Source organism: Diabrotica undecimpunctata, chromosome 5 (assembly GCF_040954645.1).
Source record: "Diabrotica undecimpunctata isolate CICGRU chromosome 5, icDiaUnde3, whole genome shotgun sequence".
Taxonomy (NCBI): domain Eukaryota; kingdom Metazoa; phylum Arthropoda; class Insecta; order Coleoptera; family Chrysomelidae; genus Diabrotica; species Diabrotica undecimpunctata.
This window is the reverse complement of record NC_092807.1, coordinates 107311893-107336124: the sequence shown is the minus strand read 5'-3', so window position 1 is coordinate 107336124 and position 24232 is coordinate 107311893. Positions and strand designations below refer to the sequence as shown.

Sequence of the window (24232 nt, the reverse complement as noted above, 5' to 3'; positions counted from 1 at the left end):
AATATTTTTTCGCCCATTTTTCAATAATTTATTACCACCCTAATAATTTTTCACCACTAAACCACCCTTAATAGGAGCGATTCTGCTGGCTTAAGGTTCTAGTTAGCACAATTCAGAAAAAATCTGCCATTTTTTCTTTTCATTTTTTCACTCATTTTTCACTAATTTATTCTTCTTCTTCTTCTTAGCCTTCTGCGTCCATGTTTGGACATAGGCCTCTCCCAACTCCTTCCATCGGTCTCTATCTAAGCAACATACTTCCAATTTGTTCCGGCTATTCTTTTAATGTCATCAACCCATCTCATCTGTGGTCTTCCTCTTGGTCGTTTACTTTCGTAAGGTGTCCAATGGTGTATTGTAGTATTCCAACGTTGGTCTTTTTGTCTAGCAGTGTGGCCCGCGAAGCTCCATTTAAGTTTGGCAATTTTTGTTGCTATGTCCTCGACTTTTGTTTTGGATCTTACCCAGTCCTCTTTTTATCTGACAGTCGTATACCTAACATTGCTCTTTCCATTGTTCTTTCTGTTGTGGCTAGTTTATTCATGTTTGCCTTGGTTAGGGTCCAGGTTTGACATCCATATGTCATGATAGAAAGGATGCATTGGTTGAACACTTTGCTCCTCAAGTATTGGGGTATTTTGCGGTTCTTAAGAATCCAACTAAGTTTTCCAAATCCTGCCTATGTTAGTCTTGCTCTTCTAGTAATTTCCGCACTTTGGTTCTCTTTGTCAAGTCTCAGGATTTGGCCTAGGTAGATATATTCCTGGATTTGTTCTATCTCACTGCCATTTATAGTTATACGTCTGGGGTCTTCTGTGTTTGTCATTATTTTTGTTTTTTTCATATTCATTTTTAGGCCGACGTATTGTCAGCTGGCTGCTAGTTCCCCCATCATAATTTGCAGTTTCTCGAATGTGCTCGCTATAATCACTATGTCGTCAGCTTATCTGAGGTGGTTTAACTTGTTGCCATTAACGTTAATGCCATAGGTTGACCAATTTGTAGTTTTGAAGACGTCTTCGAGGGCTAGGTTGAAAAGCTTTGGCGATATTACGTCTCCTTGTCTCACTCCTCTCTTAACGGGGATGGGATTTGTATTTTCGTCTAGCTGTACTATCATAGTTGCATTTTCATATATATTATGTATTAGTTGCCTATATCTCGAATCTATTCTACAATTATTAATAGCTTGTTCTATGGCCCACATCTCGATACTATCAAACGCCTTTTCATAGTCGACGAAGGCAAGAAATACGGGTCGTTGGTATTCATTTGCCTTCTCTATCAATGTTCTCATTGTCAGCAGATGGTCTGATGTACTATATCCTTTGCGGAAGCCAGCCTGTTCAACCGGTTGGTAATTGTCCATTTTGTAGGTTAACCGGTTTTTAATAATTCTAATTTATTACCACCCTACAAATTTTTCACCACCAAACCACCCTTAAGGGGAGGGATTTGCTGGCTCACGGTTAAAACTAGCATAATTAAAAAAAAATTATGATATACCACAGTGTTTTTCTAGGTTTTTACGCATTGATTACCACCTTAGTAATTTTTCTTAGTAGGTTAAATTGGATTTCGCTCTCTGAATCCACACTAACTTTCGAGGGGCATAAAAATTGGGATCGTTCACTTATAGAAACAACTAATCTGTGAACATTTTGAGTAATATTAAATAAACGACATATTAAAGAAAAAAATAAAAATTTTGTAATAAATGTAATAAATTAATGTTGAAAATTATAAGTAAGGTACAATATATCTAACACGGGCCACCGTTGGTATTTTAAGATTGAAACGTAACTTCAACCACCAGACATAGATATTTGTGAAGCTATAGAAGAAGTTTAAAACTTAGCACTTAGCGCGAGGGGTACTCACATGGAGAGTGATACGGATCATGCTCTTATAGAGAAAGAAAAAAAGAGAACACACATAAAGATCAATCACCCTAATGACTGGTATCAGATGGTAAGATCCCGCAAAAAGAATAAACCATTCAAAGTAGTAGTAATGAAATAAGAAGATTTCTTGGATTTCAGCAGTTTAGGAAAAGAAACATTAATCGTTAAAAAAAGTTAACATCGATGGAAAAAAGTTCCTGTGGCAGCCGGTGTTGTGGTTCCAGTGTAATAGTAATATTGGAATAGTGAAATATAAACGTAGTTTAGACGTCTCCAATCCTTTTAAATCTGTAAATTTCTGAAGAAGAAAACACTTTGTACCAAGCACATTGTCCCAAATCACAGACAAGCTTCTGCCAACTAGTAAGGAGAAAAAGAAAGACCTACTTGATCTTTTGCCGCTCATCGATGAAGTTTTTCATAATTTTTACGGAAATTTGCCCACAACAGATATGCAAGATATGACTTGGACCTTGGATCCCGATTTGGAAGAGCAGATAATTCATAGCAGATAATCAGTAGTTTTTTAGTTTTCTTTTCCAATTAAAGTTGATGTTGCAGGTTATAATATATGTTGCATAAAAGAAATAAACTATAAAAAATGTTTAATTTTTTGTCCTGGAATTTATATACAGTAAGTACAATAAGTCGGTAACTCAATAAGAACACAGAAATTTGGCGTGAATAAGTGGGTAAGTTAGATTTTTTTAAGCGTAAGTGATATACTTTTACAGCTCAATTATGTACGTCATTCGTTGCATGATTACCCACCAATTTCTACGAAAACGAAATTGAAATTAAATTTATTATTCTTCAAAACTATTAAAATGTTTAAAATGGCCAAATGGCCAGATGGTACAGATTTAATTGTCGCTATTTTATTTCAGTACGACTTTGCACCAAAATGGATTGTTTTAAAGTTATAAGCAAGGAAAGTAGAAAAAGTCGATGTTTTTAGTAATTTTTAAATATTTAAACTTTTTTATTAATGTTCCCGACCTATTTGAGAGGAAGGATAAATCAATTAGTATTATTGAAATTATCAACTAACTATGTCTGCCTAAAAATACGAATGCCACCTCTCACATCCACCTCAAAACAGATCCGCCCTTATCTAATAATAAAAAATAATAAAATACTTTGCCGAATATTTCACACTTTGTCTAGGTATTTACGAACGAAACCGAAAAAAAAAACATTCCAGAAAGCACTAAATCATCACAAATGACTATGTATTTTAAAAAGGAATTCACCAACTACATATTTTAGGCTTGATTGAGGCTTACCAGTACCAGTGTCCATATGCTTTTGCGATGTAAGTGTGCAATAGTCTACACATGTAGAGATAAACTAAAAAAAAAATGAATATCAGACCATAAAACGTTATGGTTACTTGGACACGTTAACTATAATAACATTCGAGGTTAAAAATAGAGTAAATAACTAGTGTTAATAATTTGATTCCGCTAATATTGTTAGTAAAATATTTATCAATGATGTCTGGTTTGAGGTCATATTATTGTTTATACAACAGTAGAACAATCGCAAATTTTCTACTTTCTTGATTGAGACGTATAATGTTTTATTCTTCAGTTTCTAATACTTTGTAGACGGTTTTTAAGGACAGAAAATTTAAGAATAAGTGGTTTGAGAAGGTTTTTTTCGAAGATAAATTATAATCAAGAGTTAAAGTTTAATTTAATATCGATTTTTGGTACGTTTTGATAGACATAACACGTGGTATACATGGTGTAACCCCGGAAACCTTTTTTGGATGGTCTAATAAATTGGGGAGTTAAGGTGTGATAATTTAGGATTGAAGCTGTAAATGAATCGAATAAACCCCTCTAATGAATTGTCTCCACTCTGATAAAGGCTGTCACCATTGTAGAAGACGACTGTTTCAATCTCCTTATCAATGCCTCTACAATTCTTAGGGGATACTTATCCCTGCGAGCGGGGCAAGGCTTACTGGTTCCACTAGTCTGGACTGACTGGTTCCGCCCTCGCGGATTTACAAGAGGGTAAGGAAATTTTTGGAAAGAAGGGAATTAAGGACTTCTCGGTCTCAGGTCCTGCCAAGAGTGAGAGGCTATGGGCTTACGTTAGAAGCCGGAGCATTGCATAAGCGAAATATGTATCTCTTCTAGTCTCGACCTGTAACGGCTAGGAATAACAAAAACAAATTTCGAGTTTACAATGTATTAACTAGACTGTACACTACAAAATATCAGTTATGACCAAAATGTTCGATCAGGCGCGAAGGGAGACGAGAAGAGACAAGCAAGGAATTAAAGGTCGGACAAATTCCATATCATTAGATATACCTTGGGTTAGTATATAGACCTTAGTTACCTTCGCGTATCTAGGCTCTAGCTAGTGAATACGCCTCCATTCCTACAGGGATTTGAGATTGCGAACCTTCGAATCTCCAGTTGCCGACACTTATACGTCACACTATCCCGTCGAGTTAAATAGCGCGTCCACTGGCTGCGTATCGTCCGATCTCCACACTATGGCGTGGAGCGTCTAGAGTGCCAACTTCCCACTAGTCCGCCTCTCACGTGGGGCCCTCTCAGGCGCCGCGCTATTACTGAACGTTTGACCAACTTCTGCTTGTTTTTGTTCTGCTTATGTATTGCCAACTCGTACCTTAGATTCTTTTTGTCACGTCCGAAGTGGAGATTTGTTTTTACGTTTTCGCTGATTATGCCATCTATTCCATGTGTTAAACTGGATCACGCTATGTAAAACTTCTTAGTCAGCTCAATTCTTCTCACTTGTTTAACAATTCGTACCTTGTATTAATTTCCAACAAGGTCTAAGTGTCGTAATTTTGAAACATTCAGGCTTGTGTTAAACTGGGTCAATTGTTTTGTTTTTAATTTCAAATGTATACGTTAAACTGTGTCGAATTTATTCTTTATTAATTTGGAATATATAATAATTACTTAAATAATTATTACTCTTTACTAGGCTAATTACCTCTTAATTTTTCCTTTTTTATTTCCTAGCTATGTTTACATTACAATGGTGCTAGAAAGATCACCAATGGAGATACTGCGGACAGCAGCCAGATGGTTGGTGGAAAGCGAGTCGTGGGTTCGAAACTAGCTTTTGGAACCGGGAATGGGCCCAACGGACGAAGTAAGTAAAGATAGGACAGGATCAGATATGCTAGAAAAGATACAGAAATAAACAAAAAGATAGATGGGTAAAATTACCAAAGACAAGATAAGATAGAAAAAGGGCGCCATTTAATTTTTGGGGTTCAAAGGGGAAAATTAAGAAACCCTAGAAACGAAAAGAGATAAGAAAAGATATTTAGGTTTGAGACCAAGTCCAAGGAAAGATATCAACAGTCAATTATTAAATAAATTTGGTCAACACTCTACATAAACAAAAAAATAAATATATTAGGTGGGCAACCATCATGGCAATTCGCACTTTCGACACCGCTGCTCCAAAGAGGCCAGCAGAAGTGCAGTTAAACCAAGCTCTCAAATTATTCAACCAGGAGATCCGTCTTCTTCCGCGATTCTTTCTACCCTGTATTCTTCCTTGCATTATTAATTGCAACAAGTTATAACGCTCGCCCCTCATGACATGTCCCAGATATTGCAGTATTCTGACTTTAATTGTATTTAAAACCTCTTTCTTCTGGTGGAAGGTATAATAATAATTTAATGTAATAAGCAACTATTCAAAGGTATTATTTTATCAGGAAACTTATTAGGAGTCGAGAAATAAAATTCATTGATAAAATAAAACAATATATTCAACAACCCAATTATATAGGCGGCTGTATGTAAACAAGTCAAAAAATGCACCATTAATTAATGAATGGTTGTATAAATATAGAAATAAACAGTAATATGATTAAGAAATACCTTTACAAATATAATATAATAGAATCATGCACAATTTAAATTATCATCGAAGAGAGCCTGATAATATTTAAGAAAATTCAACTAAAGCTGATAAATCTCTCTTCGCTGTTTATGGGCTTATCTCGAGATAACGGGTATAATAAATAAGAAAAAATAAATAGCAAATAAAACAAAGTTAATTAAAGTTAAATTCAAAAGAATACAAGAATAAGATAATAACAAAGAATAATAAAAAGGTTACAAGAATTATATATTAAAACAATTAAACCAACCCGCACTTGGCCTTATGTTAATTAAATGCCTCGAACTGTTGTTTAATGATTAACTGTTCTTACCGAGAATTAAATATTCGTAATTATTATTAGTGAAGAGTTCTTAATAGCTGATTGAAAGTTCGTATTAAAATATTAAATGTTCTTTTAATTAAATTGCTAAATGGGTAGTTAATCTTAACTACAGATGATGAAATGGTTGACGCAGATTCGTCTAAAATTTGGGTAATATGATTACCGTATTATTCGCCCAGATAATTGAAGATAATATGATTATGATAACTTACAATGAAATCTCGATGACTGTTGCACTACTTCACTGAACTTTATTATACTTTACTAGTATCAACCACTGAGTTTAATTAAAATAATGGTACTTTATAACCATATTTAATCTACTATGGTATTAGATTAAGAAACTCAAATATTTAGTGTATACACACTTAAAGAAAAAATTCACCGAGAACGGTAAGATAAGCAAGCGTCTTTACTCAAAGACCAACCTTCCAGAAGTGAAGTTCTTCCTCTCAAAATTCCACAAGCTCCTTAAAAAAAAGAGGTGGGATAACCCTCACTTACAAATGACAGGCCAGCCTGTATCCATTTCTAGCAAGATAAAAGGTTATAACGAACCTCGGAAGGTTCGAGGTAAATAACGGTACTAGTAATTGGAAACGTGAGAAGCATAAAACTTCCTGAATTAGGTTCTCTCAGAAAAATCGCTATTGATAAGTAGGACCTTCTGTACGTGAGAATCCCGTGGTTCGGAAAGTCGGTGGTTGCAATAAAATTTTCTAATGGTAAACAAAACCACCCGCATAGCTATTTGCGAATACGGCCATGGGCGTCTCAGCAACAGGGGTAAAGGTAATAAAAATTGTTTAATATTGTAATTATAAAAAAAATGTTACAATGGTTATATAGAATCGCTAAGGAAGTAAACGTTTTATTTTCAGTTGATTTTTATTCTTAAAAATACCGACAATTGGATGTAGCAACTTGAGTCGCAGAACTCGCAATGCTACAAGTAAAAAATAGACGATCAAGTCAAATTGACGGGCGACATGAATCACGAAATGAACACGTTGAACGGAATCGATGGCATCGAAATCAACAACGTACAGTAAAGTACCACAATTGTAGTGAGTGACTCATGTTTTAGTGATTTGTATAGGCTAGTAAAATTGGACGTTTACTCTTTGGAAAAAAATATTTTTGTTGTTGGCATACCGACAAAGGGGGAAAATTTAAATATTATTTAATAAACAAATTAGTGGATTACTGAAGAATCTGTTTAATCTCTTAAAAATTGACAAAAACCTTCTGAGTGTTCCAAGAACATACATCACTCTTATTATCTTAAATTTTGGACATAAGAAAGCTGGGTTCAAGATGGTTGTAGCGTTTGCTCACACTGGAGCAAAAACAGTGTCGTGAAGCTGTTTCCATTAAGTGATTAGCAAAGTTTCAGAGCAAAGAAGCAGAATTTCCTAACCGTAGATGAAACATGGGTCCATCACTTCACATCAGAGACAAAATAACAATCAAAACACTGGACTCAAAAAACCAACCAATCAAACCAACTCAAACCTATATCAAAATATTATTTAGTCTCTCCTAATGCACAAATTAATTAAAACTTTGTACTTACATGAGAGGAATGGTGATTATGGCTTCGGAATCGATTAAAACTATCATTTAGTCCTGGCTTGTAGTGCGTATTGCCTAAATCTAGGCATACAGTGCTTGTACTCCAGACAGACATTTGAGAAGGGAATCCTGAAAATAAAAATAAAATTAGGAACATCTAGAAAAATATTTCTAAAATATACAACAACAAAAAGACACTACATACATATTACTAATTTGTCTTAAGAGGTACTAGAAAAAATATTTACGTAAAAGTTACAGCATCGTTAGGTTTTGAAATATTTGAAAATATTTTAAAATATACAGGGCCATCCATATTGATAGGGTGAAACAAACATATTTTTTAATGGAACACCCTGTATACTATTACATTATTTGAGTCTTCTCGATGTTCTCGTTTTTGCAATATAAGATTTAGAATGTTATATGAGTTGGTCATACGTTGGCGCTGTTGTACAATTAGGTGAAATTTTATTAGGTTGGCGGTGAAAATTTTAAATCAAAAATAATTTTTCAAAAAAAAAAATACAGAATAATCTAGACTGATCCTTAATTTTTAATATTGGTTGATATATCAAAATATCTATTTAAGATTATTGATGTATAAAATATTAATAAAAACAAACAGATTAAACATAAATGTATAACTAGTAAGTTACTCTTTTGAGTATATTGTGCGGTATTTTGAGTGCGCTTGCAATAATTATGTATTGACGTCGACGGAAGCCATTTTGAACATTTATTATAAATTTAACGATTTTTTTGTTATTTTAGTTAGTTAAGTAAACACATTGTTTCGCGTTTAATTTTATTTGTATGTTAAACGTCACTTCACTTTATGTTGATTTGTTAATGGGTATAAAATTTAGATTTTGTATAATGATTCTGATGCGCATACCTTTTGATATCTGTATTTTCATTGCAAACCTAATAAAATTTCACATAATTTTTGTTGAAATTAATGTTTGTCTCAAAAATCACTAATAACTCACAAATTAAAGCAATAGGGATGTTCACTAATTTTTAAATATTGTTAAATTCAATAGGTTATAACATATATAAAAACATTGCAAACATAAAATTGTTTAAAAATATATATTTCTTAAGATAAATCAATTCTTAATTTCAATTCTGATGGAGGCTAGAAAAACGGCTCCTCGCAGCGAGGCTACGGTGTGTGACGTCAGCAGTCGTATCGACAACTTGTTTTGTATACGTATTTACGAAGTGTGACCAGTTCTTTAAATATTTAATCACTGATAATGAAGCCAATTAAGTGGTGTTTTGTTCCTGGGTGTCTAAATACATCTAAAAACAATTCTGAGAAGATTTTTATTACAGTTCCAAACAATTTAAGACCATATTCACATAAAATTGTCAAACCACAGGTTTTTATATCTGTACCTCTGAGGGATACTCTACAACACTATGTCCATTTTTTCAATTTTGACAATTTTACAGACTAATAATTAACTTTTATAACTTTATTTAAAGGAATAGAGCCCTAGGTCCTAAACCATTTGCTGATAAAGAAAGTGACCTTTAAAAGAACACCAAGTCCATTTTTACTTAGAGGGATAAAACACCATGTGAATGTTTTGTCCATCTACGCATGTGAATTACTGCCGCGCATATCTCTATGATGAGAGGTAGACTGTTAGTGATCTAATAATAATACTTTTGCTATTTATGGTGTGTTTACAGTGGTTTGTTACTAATAATAAGAACAATGAACCATAATTCTCGTAGGAGAAAGATTCTTGAAGTACCTACTAAAAAGTGCTGCGAATTCTTTTACTGCATTTACAGGTAAGTTACCTTTTTGCTCATTATTTTTAAATTATTAAAAAACATAACCTCAAAAGGATAATGTAGTGATTTGATACCAACCTTAGACTAGCAATATTATTAAATATTTTACAACCAATATTATACGCCTTGTTTAATTTCAGAATCCATAAGATCAGTCTGATATAGAGAAAAGTTCTGATAAACTATTCGTAGTGGAAATGAAAAAAGATCTGCATTACTAAAATGGGAAGATACCGTCATTCCTGACAGTAACATCGAAGAAATCATACTACGGTCTTACAAATGTTACGACCAGAATAAAAATGTTAGCATTAATACTTGTTTAGAAAAGTAAAAATTATCATCGAGAAGTTTCTACTAAAGAGTAATACCCACATGGAGGCGGACACTGTCCATGCGCTGATAGAGCGAAAGAGAAAAAACTTAACATTTCTATTTACACGCCCTGGGACTGGCAGCCGTTAGTCAGATAAACCTCAATGAAATATACCGTACATACATTGGAACTAGAAGAATTTAAAAATTTAAGGTCTTTGTATGATGTCAAAACATCTTAAAATCCGCCTTTGATTAATAGAAAAGAGACATTAACAAACAACAAGTTCTTCTGTCAAACTGTGTTTAACTGCAAGTTAAACAAAACAGCATTGGAACTATGTTTTTAAAAAGTATTTTTTATGACGAAAACCAGGAAATTAACCTTGTTAGGTTTCGAAGGCGACACCTTACATTGCCAAAAGATTTGCAACTGGTATTACAAAGTCCAATACTTATATCACAACAAAAGTATAACGATCTATTGGCATTACTGTCAAATGTTCCTACATTTTGCAATAATTTTTATTAAAACTTAAAGCATACCTACTAGTAATACTAATAGTGACTATCCAGAAGGAGACTTACTTGAGGATGACTGAGTGGTTTGTACCTAAAATGCCATTTTTACATACATATTTGTATTTGTAAAGGTAAATTGTATGGTTAAATAAATTTTGTCAGTAAAAGTCAAATAGGATTGTAGTTGTTATTGAATACCCCATACTAATTCTTACAGTACAATAACTTTATTAGATGAATACAACACCATGTCCGTTAAAAGGGTTAAAAAACACAGGAACAAATTTGTTTTTAATTATAACAAATGTATTATGTAAATAACAATAAACAGAATGTTCTAGTAAAATATTGTTTCAATATCTTAATAAAGAGCTGCAGCAATAATACTTTTTGGTGAAAAAAAGTTTAAAACTGCTCTCCTGTAAAGTTTTAAAAATGAACATAGTGTTGATTCCTTCCGAGGTACAGATATTTGCATTTATTTTTTTTTCTAACTTGCATAATAACTGCCTTTTCTAGTTTTTCTCTCTCTTTGTAGCAAACACCACTTGTTTGGCTTCATTATCACTGTATAAATACTTAAAGAACTGGTTACACTTCGTAAATACGTATACACAACAAGTTGTCGATACGACTGCTGACGTCACACACCGTAGCCTCGCTGCGAGGAGCCGTTTTTCTAGCCTCCATCAAAATTAAAATTAAGAATTGATTTATCTTAAAAAATATATATTTTTAAACAATTTCATGTTTACTATATTTTTATATATTTTATAATCTATTGAATTTAACTATATTTAAAAATTTGTGAACATCCCTATTAGGGATACGGAATGCTTAATAGGGAAATAATAAAATAAAATATAACATTTTATTACCATTCTAAAATACAAGGCATTCCATTTAAAAACCTCAGAAAATACTCATTCCAAATTTCGATCAATCCTGTATACCAAAATTAAATATTTCGAAGTTTTTTTTTCGGCGGAGCCAATTAGACTTGTTTGTGTTTATTGTTAAAATCGACTGAATTTGAATTATTATTGATACCTAATATTTTTATGGATACATACATTTTGTTTTGATATATTTTTATTTTGTTTTTTTATTCTTTTATTATCTTCTTGTTTTTTTTTGTTTTGTTTTCTTTTTTTTTGTTTTGTTTTTTTTTTGTTTTTTGCTTTTTTTTGTTTTTTATTTGTATTTATTTTTTTGTTTTGTAAGATGGCGTAAGAGCATATGATTTGCTCTCAGCCGATTAATGGTTTTTATAAAATGTCGATTAGATTCTGTGTAGAACCATCTTGTTGAGGGTATCCTAGTGTTACAATGATAAAAGTTTAAGCCAGTCTTACATTCTCTGTAATGTAAATGCCAATCATTTTCAAGTTTTTGTCTACTAACGGTGTCAAAATCTGTCGCTGGAATTAAATTTTTGTTTACTTTTAATAATTTTGTATAATAGTAGTCAGGGCCGGTTGTAGGGTTTTTAATGTCCCGGGAAAACATAATTTGGCGCCCTTTTATACAAGAATATATAAATGTATGAAAAATTAAAAATATACTTAAAAAAGGGCAAAAAATCAAATAATGAATTTATTTCAATGTTTAATATTATTTCTGGATTTATATCGCATTTTACCGCAATTAGGAACCTGGATGAACAATTTTAGTCGGTTATAATATTTTATAACAGGATCTTTGTTTAGTTTTTGCATATCACCATCCAATTACGATATGAATTTTTGCAATACGTACCGGAAGTGATGCTATGTCACTATTATACACACCAGTACAAAAACAATGATTATAATCTCAAAAAGAAATGAAATGTATGACAAATAAAGTAAATATGTTTCAAAAAAATAATTTTAAAAATCCACAATAAGAATGAAATTCCTGTATTTGGCTATATACCATAAATTACAAAAGTTTTTATTTAGAAATCCTTTATAAAAGGTATATAATTACAAACACCCTTTCGGGAGCATCATAGAACGTTTTCGGACTAACAACTCCATCATTAGTGCATTTACCAGGTGTATATGAGTCAAGCCACTAAATATTTGGGTAAAAACCCTTCAAATGATAATCTTTGTTAATAAGTTGGTGTGGTGTTGAAGTTTTTAACAGATACCCTGCATGGCAAGGATTCGAATTGTTCCAGCTGCATAAGTTTTTCTTTGGATAGCCACTGAAATAGCCAGTAAGAACTGAAGTAATTGTCAAAGAAAAGTTTAAAATGTAATGGCATATTTTCTGATAACTGCATAACAACAGCAGGTCCTTGACCAAACAACATGTATTCAGTTTTCAATTCCGTGAAAGCTCCCTAATAAATTCATCATCATCATCATCAACTAGCCTCTAACGTCCACTGCTGAACATAGGCCTCTCGCATGCTTTTCCACTTAGTCCGATTTTGCGCCATCTGAATCCAATTTATAGTCAATCTTTTTATGTCATCTGTCCATCTCGTTGGGGGTCGACCTCTATTTCTGTTAGCTTGTATTCGGGGTCTCCATTCCAAAATTCTTTTTGTCCACCGGTGATCAACTGATCTTGCTACATAAACTGCCCAGTTTCACTTTAGTGTTGTTATCCTATCAATAACATCTGCTACTCCCGATCTTTTGCGTATAGTAGCATTGGGTATTCTATCACGTAGAGAAATCCCTAACATTATTCTCTCCATTGCCCTTTCCGCAACTTGTAGTTTATTCACTGTTGTTCTTGTGGTGTTAGGGTTTCTGCGCCGTAGGTCATCACTGGCAAAATACACTGATTAAATACTTTTCTTATCAGACACATTGAAATCTTAGACCTAAAAATATCCTTCATCTTTCCAAATGCAGCCCAAGCGAGGTTTATTCTTCTTTTCAGCTCGATTGTTTGGTTGTCTCGACTTATTCTGATATCATGGCCCAAGTATTTATAGGAGTCAACTGGCTCAATATCTTTGTCTTCTACTGAGATGTTTTTGTTGTGGATTAAATTTGCCATAAATTGTGTTTTTGAAAAATTGATTTTAAGACCAACTCTTTTTGTGACAGTACGGAGTTCTTGTAGCATTATCTGATAGCCTGATCAAAGCTGTCTGCAATAAGAACGATATCATCTTCAAATTTAAGGTTATTTAAAATTTTTCCATCTACATTGATGCCCTTTTCGTTCCAATCTATTGTTTTACAAGCGTATTCTAGCAAAGTTGTAAATAATTTAGGAGACATGTTGTCTCCTTGCCGAACGCCTCTTTCAATACGAAAGGTCCCAGTATCTTCATTACGTCTTACACAGGCTGTAGCATGCTGATAGATGTATCTGATGAATGATATGTATTGGTGATCTATTCTACATTGTGTTAGAGCTTGGAGCATTTCACTTTGATTGACCGTATCAAATGCTTTTTCAAAGTCGACAAAGACAAGTATCAGGGGTCTATTATATTCAATGGTTTTTTCAATCAACAACCTAATGGTTTGCAAATGATCATTTGTTCCGTATCCAGCTCTAAATCCTGCTTGCTCGCAAGGTTGATAGAAGTCTAGTTTTGATGTCAAATATTAGTTATTATCTTCATAAACAACTTATAAGCGTGAGATAACAAGCTAATAGGTCTATAGTTCTTAAGCACTGTTATATCTCCCTTTTTGTGCATGACTACTATAACAGCTTTATTCCAATGAGAGGGTGTAACCTCTTTTGAAAGGCATAAGTTATATAATTGTGTCAATGCTTTCAATACTGTCTTTCCTTCTGCTTTAACTGCCTCAATAACGATTTGGTCATCACCAGCTGCTTTATTGTTTTTCATTCGATTTAATGACTTTGAGACTCCTTCGATTGTTATTTCTGGGATATCCTCTGAACCCACATTCTGGACTTTTCTCAACTTGCTGCCGTCTTTCTTACCCCTTTCTCTATATAATTCTGTGTAAAATTCTTCAACTACCTTAATTATATTATCTTTATCTGTTACCACTTTTTCATTTCGATCTGCGAGCGTAACAATATTCTTCTTACCTAGAGCTTGACATCTCTTCAACACCTAATAAATTATAAAGTCATAAATAGTTCCAGATATTCCACACAATAGAAACAAATAAAAACAATTTTACGCTCCACTTTGTTGGTTTGTTCTTGATTTATTGCTTGATGTTTAGAGATCCTTTGAAAGGAATAATTTGCTCATCGACGCTGTACACTTCTTCGGGATGCAACAAATTGTACCTTTCTCTTATGGTGTTATACAAAGGCTGTATTTTCTATAGCAGATCGACAGAATTTTAGTCAGCTTCTGCAGTGAAGTGCACTTTATTTTTAAGTTTAAAGATTAACTAACGTGTTTTCAGCTCATTAGAGAACAACCAAATTATGGCTCCCAGTACATGCGCACTCTTAGATAATCCAAATTCCCCAATGTTATAAGCACTCCAAAAAATGTATTTTAGTTCAGATAAGTTTGTTTGTTGCTTTGTTTTTTCTGCATAGGACTATAGCCAATCATTTGTGAAATATTTATTTTTTGTAAATAGCTCCTGATTTTGAGATTTGTACTCCAGATGGCATCTAGCGAGTTAAATATACATTAAGTACTCAGTGCCCCGGATTAAGGGGGACTAAGGGACTATTAGCCCCCGGCGGTAAATTTTGAGAGGCGGTACGTCGCTCCCATCATGTTTTAATTCTATATGTGGATATTTCAAATTTATCGGGTTGATTTTCTGAAATAGCATGGTAATAAAACTTCGTCTCGTCACCGATAAGATCCGTGCCTGCGGTAGCAGGTCGTACAAAAACACGTTTCATGTCTCCGGGAAATCGGCCAGCGCACTGCACCTGGCGGCAGCGTGTACGGCTCCAACACGCCATGTCGTCAGTCGTGTTAGCGCAGGTTTCAAGTCTAGTCTCAAATTTTACTTATTTATTAGTGAAGTATTTTCGTGACGTTTATAAAAAATGAGCGGAAAAGAAGGAGGTGCATTTTGGAAACGACAAAAGTTAAAAAACAACAAAAATTAAATGCAGTATTAAAAAAAAACCCAAGATTCAGCTTTTTTTACCAAATCCAGGAAAGGTAGTATACCAACGAGCACTTCTTTTCAAGACGATCCAATTGCAACATTTTCAGATGTTTTAGAAGGTAGGTTCATTTGACTGGTTTAGTTACTCTTTTAATAAAATAAAATTTGCAGCAGGATCTTCATCATGTCGAGATGATTCATCCACAGCAAATTCAGACCCACTTTGTGATATCGAGTTACTTTCTGAAAAGAGTTATCCTGAACGTCAAATTCTAGTCGAAAGTGGTGTTAATCGAGTTGATTTACAAGATCCAAAATTCTGGCCAAGAAATTGTGTAGATAAAGTGCTGAAAGAATTCAAAACACAGGATCTTAATTCTTTAGACTTTGAATCTTCAAAAAGAAAAATAGGAAAACAAAACAGGTACTGCACTACATCACTATTCTATAAAATTTTAAAGAATGGTGAACAAATTCGGCGTGACTGGTTAGTTTATTCCAAAAGCACAGGCTCTTTATTTTGCTTATATTGTCGACTCTTTTCAAGCGAAAATTGCACTTTTTCCTTTTTTACTGGATTTGACGACTGGAAAAAGGCTAAAGAAATATGTGACAGTCATGAAAGGTCAGTCGTTCATTTAGAACATCTTAAAAATTTTATTTCAATAAATTCATTGAGTATGAGAGAGATCGATGATCCTCTGCGGCAACAGATTAAACATGAGACCACATATTGGCGAAACATATTACAAACAGTCGTTAGTGTCATACAATTCTTAGCTAGTAGGGGACTACCTTTTAAAGAAAACGATCATCACATCACACATCAGTGTTGACTCTACGCCTGATATAACACATACAGATCAACACTGGGATTCATTATTAGGTATTGCTCGGACACCGGAACACCTGTCGAGAGGTTCATTCAGTTTTTAGACAACACTGGCCACAAAGCCAAATATATGGAAGCCAGCATTGTAAAAATTTTGTCCAACCTGAATATAAATATCGATGACTGCAGAGGACAATCGTATGATAATGCGAATAACATGTCTGGCGTTTATAGCGGTCTTCAAGTCCTAATAAAATCTAGGAATAGTATGGCAAAATACGTACCATGTGCAGCCCATTCCCTAAATTTGATTGTGCAACATGCAGCAGAATGCACTATGGAAAGTATTACTTTTTTTTTAGTTGCTGAAGAAATTTATGTTTTTTTCTCAGCTTCAACTTACAGATGGAAACGACTCATTGATCTATTGAAAAATTGTGACCATACATTTGTTCCAAAAAGAGTTAATGTAACTCGATGGTCAGGACGATTTAATGCATTAAAAGCTCTTAATTTATGCTATCAAGATATAAAGCAAGCTGTTTTAGAGTTATCCTCTAACGAAGACGAGAAGATGCCAGTTCGCTGTCAAGCAAACAATTTACACGAAAAGATGGCTACGTTAGAATTTGGTATTTATGTTGCCTTTTGGTTCGAAGTACTGGAAAGAACTGACCTAGCGATTAAATCTTTACAAAGCGCAAATATGGACTTACATACATGTTCGTCTTTGTATAGCTCATTACAACATTTTTACGAGTCTCTTCGTAATAAATGCAATTTATTTGAAGAAAAGGGGCAGCTCTTATTACAACAAACGGAATACATCAAAGAAATTAGAAGTCGCAAAAGAAAATTACCGTTTGACGAAGCAGATACAGAAGAGATCCTTACACCGTAAAATAAGATTAAAACCCAAGTGCTGTATAAAATAATTGATTATGAAGATCTTGTCATCACTTTCTCATTTTTATTTTCTCTACCTCTTTCTGAGGATAACGTGATTTCAGACAAAGCGTCGGTATTAGTGAATATTTATTCGAATGACTTGGATACATCTCTAGCAAGTGCGTGTATTCAATTACAACATTTTATAATGTCACTACTAGGCCAAGTTGAATATAAAAATCCAACAACTCACAGTGCTACTTTTGTGATGGAGTTTTTGCATAAAAATAATATAATTGCAACCTTCCCAAACGTAGAAATAGCACTAAGAATCTTCTTATCGCTGATGATTAATAACGCAACTGGTGAAAAATTATTTTCCACTTTAAAATGGGTCAAAAATTATTTGAGAAATACGATGACGGAAGAAACATTAAATTCGTTCGCTGTTAAATTAAATATTAATAATGATCTGCTTACAAAATTAGATTTTAATAAAATCATCGACCTGTTTGCAACTAGAAAGTCCAGGAAAATTTGTTTGTAAATAATTATGTTAATTTGCTTTATAAGTTGTGAGTTTGTGTCTTTGTGATTTTTTGCATATTTGTAATAAACTACCTAATAATATTAAAATAGTTTTAATGAATTGTTAACCTAAGACACATCTATACCTACTGGAGAGTGGCGGTATAGTATGACTTAGCCCCCGGCGGTCCATGAACTAAATCCGGCACTGATAGTACTGTACAGTAGTAGTACTGGCAGTACTGCAGTGTACAGCATTACCGAACAGAAATAAAAAGCAGGTTGATCAGTTAGCCACACTGTAAGTAGGCGTACACTGAAGCTGAGGTGTAAATAATGACTTAAAGGGTTAAATACTTTGTCGAGTTTCGTATTATTGTTCCTGTGCGAATTCGAGTGAGCGGAGTGCTATTCGTCAGTTTAATTTCTAATTTTTTTTTGTAGAATTATATTTCATGCAGTTGGAAAACTTTGAACGCAAGAAATCACAGAGGGAAAATATGTTTTCCTCAAAAGATGTTAACATTAAGTCATAAACGAAGCATTCCGTCAAAAAGAGACGGTAAAATATAAAAGGAACACTTGGTGTAAGGAAAAACTGTAACAAAACAAAGAAAACATCTTAGAAAAAGTATTTTATCACAAAACAAACGAAGAGAGAAACAAGAAATATAGAACATAGATTGCAGTATGTCTTAATGTTAACGATTTTTAAAAGAACATACTAGAATTAAAATTTTTATTGTTTATTTATTACGATTAATTTCAGCAAGTTCTATCTGCATGTAAGTATATACAGTGTGTCCGTAAAGTATGGAATAAATTCGATATTTCCTAAATGAAAAGCCTTTTTAAAAAAATCTAAAACACGTTGATTTTTAAAATTAATGTTCTACATTTTACAATAAAATTTCATTATACAAGGTGATACACATTACAGTGATGACGTCATCGGCTCTTTTTTTAAATGTAATACCTTGTATTTTAGGACATTTTTAGATCGATAAAAATGAGCTAATTTCAAAAAAGTATAATACTTGGGAATAATGGATATAATTTGAAAGATATGTGCTAAGAAAATAAATTATATTATTTATTATCAATTGCAAAAAAATGTAGCCCACTTCTAGTTTTTGGTAAACTGTAATTATTTTTAGTAACGTTCAATAACAATTAAGTAGTACAATAATTGTATTAATTCGTGAATGTTCTGTATTATTGCTTAGAATTAATTTTAAGTAGAAATGAATTTGAGTGTACAGCAAAGAGTTGAAATACTCATGATGATTGGGTATGGAGACAAATCGCGAACTCAGATGGAAGTGTGTAATCTATTTAATGATAAATATCCATAAATACCCATCACGCAGTCAACAGTAAGATTGAAAAGAAATTTCGAGAAACTGGTACGGTTGAAATGCACGCAAATCAGGTCGTCCCTCTGTAAATTATGTTACAACATTAGATGTTCTACTTGCTATTGAAGAAGATGTGCACACTTCTGTTCATAAGATTAGTAGTGATCTCGATGTTTGCAAAACAACGGTACACAAAGTACGTAAAAGTAAGGAAAGTAAGTAAAATGCACAGTTGTACAGGAATTAAACGAGGATGATCCAGATAAAAGTTCATAAAAAAAAAATGTTTATGTTTAAAAAAATAATGATGATTGCCTTAAATTACAATTAGACTTAAATAACTTTTGTCTAGAAAGAGTAGATATTATGAAGGATCTGGAAGTATACATTGATAATGAATTATGACTTGATTATCATATAAATAACATTAGGAGTAAAGCAACAAAGATGTTTGATTTTATGAATTATATTATTACAGGAGTTTTGGCATATCCCTATTATGGCTTAAAAATGTTATATTATATTTATATACAGCATAATGTGGTTCTCTGGAAAGAGTACAAAGGTAATTTTTCAGAACAATGAATATTAACCTAGGTATACCAATACATGATATTCGCTATGCTTTATATAGAAGATTTAATTTACACACATAAAAGTTAGGAGGACTCTATAGGAGGAGTTTACTATATTCATACAACATCATATAAAATTATCAACAGTCCCAGATTAAAAAGTCAGCATGAACTATTTGCAACGATTTCATAGGATAATCATCAATTAGCATATATTTGTCCCCTGCTAAACGTAGGCCTCCCGTAAAATTTTCCACCTATTCCTATCTTGTGCTTCTTGCATCCAGTTTGTGGTGATGCACTTGATATCATTCGTCCATCTAGTTGGTGGTCATCCTCTGCTTCGATATACCTCTTGCCTTGGTCGTCATTCCAGAATAGGATAAACTACAGTTTAAATAGTTCTATATCCAGAAAGTGTAAACTGACAAACTCTAAATGCAACAATGTAGATTTCTTCGGTACTAGTCTTCCTAAGTTACGGAGAGTTCTAACAAACCACTAAAGAGACAACTTGTTGAGGCTGTGTAAAATTTGTAGGGTTTATGTTATTTATTTATATTCACTAATATTTAGTTTATTTTTTATATATTTGTTCATAACTTTTAAGATGTTATTTTTAAATTAGTTTTAGATAAGTAATTATATTAGATGGGTTTATTCATGAACTCACTTTTGTAAATCTAAAATATTAACTCCGTTATTAAAGAAGTATATAGATTAATTATTATAACATCTGGATATATATATATATATATATATATATATATATATATATATATATATATATATATATATATATATATCATCGTCTTCATATGGTTAATAAAAAGTTAATGAGGCAAAAAATGATGATGCAGCACCACTATATTATTATCAGAGACTTTCTGTAAAAACCTTTGATCTACACATTGGTAGATAAAGCACAATTGAATTGACTCCACATCCTACATAATAAAGCAGATCTATTCTGTTTAATGAGAACTTGAAAAAAAAATGATGATGGATTATGCCTAAGGCTGAAATTCCTTGCCTATTAACTCAAACAATTTATACTCTTAAAAAAATACACCTTTTATCTTCTTAAATAAATTTAATATTACCATAACTATAAAAAGTGGTCAAGAACTCAATCACTGTGTGTCATTGTTGATGTATATAGCTATGAGTAATTGTTCATAAAATGCTAGTTTATGAATTATTAAGGGTCAACGTCCAACAATATGGTTGGAAATTACTTGCATCATTTTTCAATAACTATCTATCTTATATTTTGTAAATAAAATTGTCTGTGTCTGGAATATTCTCACTAGCAAGCTCATTTTTGCTAGTAATATGGCTTCAGTCTATATAAAAGGAACTATACTTTTGAATTCTATTGTATAAGCACTAGATCTGGAGTATCAAGATAATACTGCAATATAAAATTGTGCAGATAGCACACCAAAAAGTACATGAGCTAATTTACAATACAATTAGCATAACTTAAGTTCCTTGTCCTTGCTACAGATTTTTTTATTGAAATGAGCATCTAGTCTAAGAATATATTCAGGAGTTATCACAGGATGATGATTAGGCCATAATGAACAAGGATCAATAAGACCCAATGCTGAATCAGAAAGAACTTACTTCTACAATATAATCATGAAGTGACATGTGAATTTGAGGATTATATGTTTTGGTTAGACTAAATTTAAAAATTTTTAGTAATAATATAAAATGTACAATAATATAGCAAAAAGTGCTAGAAGAAAGGCAAACACCTACCATGATCTGGTTGAGTTCACTCAGTACACAACAAAAAATGTGAAACAAAATTTTTTATAAATGAAAAAATCTGTTTGAAAAATAATTTCCAACTAACACCTGCTTTGAAGATTCCAGCTTATTTAATAGTTTATTTACTTTTTGAAAACATTTATTAACAGTACAAACCAGACGTAATAATTTGCGAATGGAGGTCGATTTCTGTTTAGTAGGTAGGTACTCCTTAATAGTGTCAAAGTACCGATAAAAGTTACTATCAGTGAGGTTAAAGCTACATTTAAGATAAAAGCAAAAACATACCATTGTTGTGTTGAGTTCACTTGGCACACAAGACAATAACACTGTAAAAGCTATAATAAAATATTTCACATAACCACTTGCTTTGAAGATTCCGGAATTTGTTTACTTTATCAAACAACGTTTGCAAACACTTTTACATTTACACAGTACAAATGAAACGTCATTATCATCTGGAGACCAACCAACGCGGTTAGTTACTGGGTTTCTCCAGCAACGATATACCGCGTTGCCGTTAATATTTGAGTTTCAGTAATTTTCAGATTTTTAATATTTTCTTTTTATACACGATATCCATACATGAAAACATGTGGGACATTTGTTTTCAATAGGTCTCTCAATTTTCCAAATGTAGCCCAACCTAAACTTCGGGGTAGCTAACGAGAGTTAGAACCTAGTCTTCTGTTCTCTTCTGGGTAGCTCACATGTTTGGTTGTTTCGTGTTAATCATATTTTTTTAATGTCTGCTAATCAATTTTAAATAAAATTTGTATCAATTCCACGGTAAAAATTCGACATCTTCTGATCCTATCGATAAAAATCAAAAAGCCTTTTAAAGGTAAAGACCGCAGCATTCTTATTAAAATTTTTGCAATTCAGTTTGTTCTTATGTTTCTCTGACTACTGGAGTATAAATTAATTGATTTGTACCAAAACTAAGGGTGCGTTCATTACGGAGACCATGGCATGGTATCCTCGCCTAGATCATAGCACTGACAGTGAACGCTCGCGGGTATCGAGGGTCGGCGCCTCGTTATGAACGCACACTAAAGCATCTTTGGGATTTGTTAATGCGTTTATTAGGCGTCTCCACTCGAGTTACATAGGATTAATAAAAGAATGAAGAAAGTTGCAAAAAATTGTTTATAATTTTAAAACATTCCTGAGGCCGCCCAAATAATCTGATTTTAATTCCATAAAGTACGTTAGGTACGTAAAGTGCTTTTTTATAAGTAAAAAAATTGGTAAACTTCTATCACCTATCATCATTCTATCAGTTATTTATGAAACATAGTAAGTCATAAAACTTAAATATTATAGGAGAAACAAAAAAACCCTTTCCAGTAGATTAGAAGTTATAACTTATTTTAAATACCTATATAACATACTGGTATTTAAATGAAACATGACAAGGGTAAAATTACAAAATTTTGAATCAATTCTTTGAAGAATAATTTTTCAATTAAATACTATGATTTAGTAAATAAACATAGTTGTTGATATATATTTTTTATCTAAAACATAAAAATAAGCTATTAAACGTGAAAAAATAAGAAGAAAAAAACATTTATGTACTTTTATAAACTTAAATTAAGTGTGATGATGTAAGAAATTATTCCCTATTGGCGAGTTGGGCAGTCTTGTCATGATACTATCACAGTTTAACCACAAATTTTTTCTTTTTTATACAGTTTTTAGTCAGTTTTTTGTATGTATCAATAAATAATATTTAATAAATAGTTTGGAGATATCCTTTTGTGTACGATTATTGTAATTATTAAACCTCTTAACTTGTTTTCGTCTAGTTTCTTCTTATAGTTTTTTTAATATTATATTATTATTACCTTCTGTAGACAAATAACACAAAAAAGTCATTTAATATTATTTTGGTAATGGAATAATTTCATCACAGAATGCATACAAATCCCATTTAACTTTAACAAAAATTCAAATTCTACTCTCCAATGACGGCATGCGCGAACACGACCGATTTTGTGCTACGGGAAGATCCTATCTTGTTAGTCATAGTATCATGAGTCTTGTAACGTATTATAAAATTCTTTGTGCTCTTCTGGTAAGTACTGAAGTGTCTTCTTTCAAAATGGGACACTTGCGGCTTGCCCCTAGCGCCACTGATAAACAGTAACCATAATTAGTAACAGTAAAGTACCTTTTGTTTTTGAGTCAAATACAAATTCGTTGTATTCTAAACTTTTAAAAGGTTTTTCCCTTTGTGCTTTGTTAGCAATCCATTCAATAGAGTTGGTAACTTTTTTGTAGAGAATGGGCCACCATTTTTGAAAATCAAGAATGTCTGTAGTATCAACTATATAGCTTTACTAAAAACTTATGTTTCTTTCCAAGACTTAGTATTAGTTCCATGACTTCTTTGACAGTGTAATAGCGATCTGTTCGATGTAATACACGCTTAACCAGACCAAAGTCTCTATCATTCGGGAGGAATGGACCTCTTAAAGGCAATTTATAGAATTTTTTTTGAATCGACCCATATCTGTCAATGCCAAGAGAAAACGTATCATTGAATAATTGTTGTTTTGTCCTCCACAGTTGTCACTGTGCAGATACAAATTTTCAACGCTAGGCAAAGTATAAATATTTAAGTAATCCAATAGGAAGGAGCGAACTTCGTTTGGTCCTTTCTTAACAAGGCCTTCATGGTATAGGTAAAACATAGCAGTTCCATCACCAACATTATGAATTGAGAATGGAAGCACGAATAATTGCCTAAAATAGTACATTTTCTTGATAGGAATACATGGAAGTGAAATATTCTGCATATAGTCGAATGTTAAACAAAGTCATGTGCCCTTACTCGCTTTACATAGTTCTGTTGTATCACTTACAGATTTGTAAAAT

At 32.6% G+C, this 24232-nt stretch overlaps 2 protein-coding genes across 5 annotated transcripts in view; one reads left to right on the top strand and one right to left on the bottom strand.

Moving 5' to 3' along the window:
* Positions 1-24232, bottom strand: part of LOC140441659 (calcium release-activated calcium channel protein 1-like) — a 74619-nt gene that overhangs the window by 15752 nt on the left and 34635 nt on the right. The window contains exons 1-2 of one of the 4 annotated variants that reach the window (XM_072532523.1): positions 21638-21819; positions 7718-7845 (exon numbers count right to left, since the gene is read on the bottom strand). In XM_072532523.1, coding sequence (XP_072388624.1) covers positions 7718-7831 — 114 coding nt within the window. In that variant the 5' untranslated portion in view covers positions 7832-7845; positions 21638-21819. Of the gene's footprint in view, positions 1-3196; positions 3328-7717; positions 7846-21337; positions 21504-21637; positions 21820-24232 lie in introns of those variants that run through there. The other 3 variants (XM_072532525.1, XM_072532524.1, XM_072532526.1) reach the window with 3 other exon arrangements.
* Positions 15325-17122, top strand: LOC140442415 (zinc finger MYM-type protein 1-like). The gene is made up of 3 exons (XM_072533489.1): positions 15325-15343; positions 15564-15813; positions 16276-17122. The coding sequence occupies exons 1-3, from the start codon at positions 15325-15327 to the stop codon at positions 17120-17122; spliced, it is 1116 nt and encodes a 371-aa protein (XP_072389590.1).

Bases quoted from the DNA above. Each gene is read 5' to 3' on its own strand.
- LOC140442415 (XM_072533489.1), top strand. The intron at 15,814-16,275 runs GTACTGCACTAC...ATTCATTATTAG, and splicing joins AAAATAGGAAAACAAAACAG to GTATTGCTCGGACACCGGAA.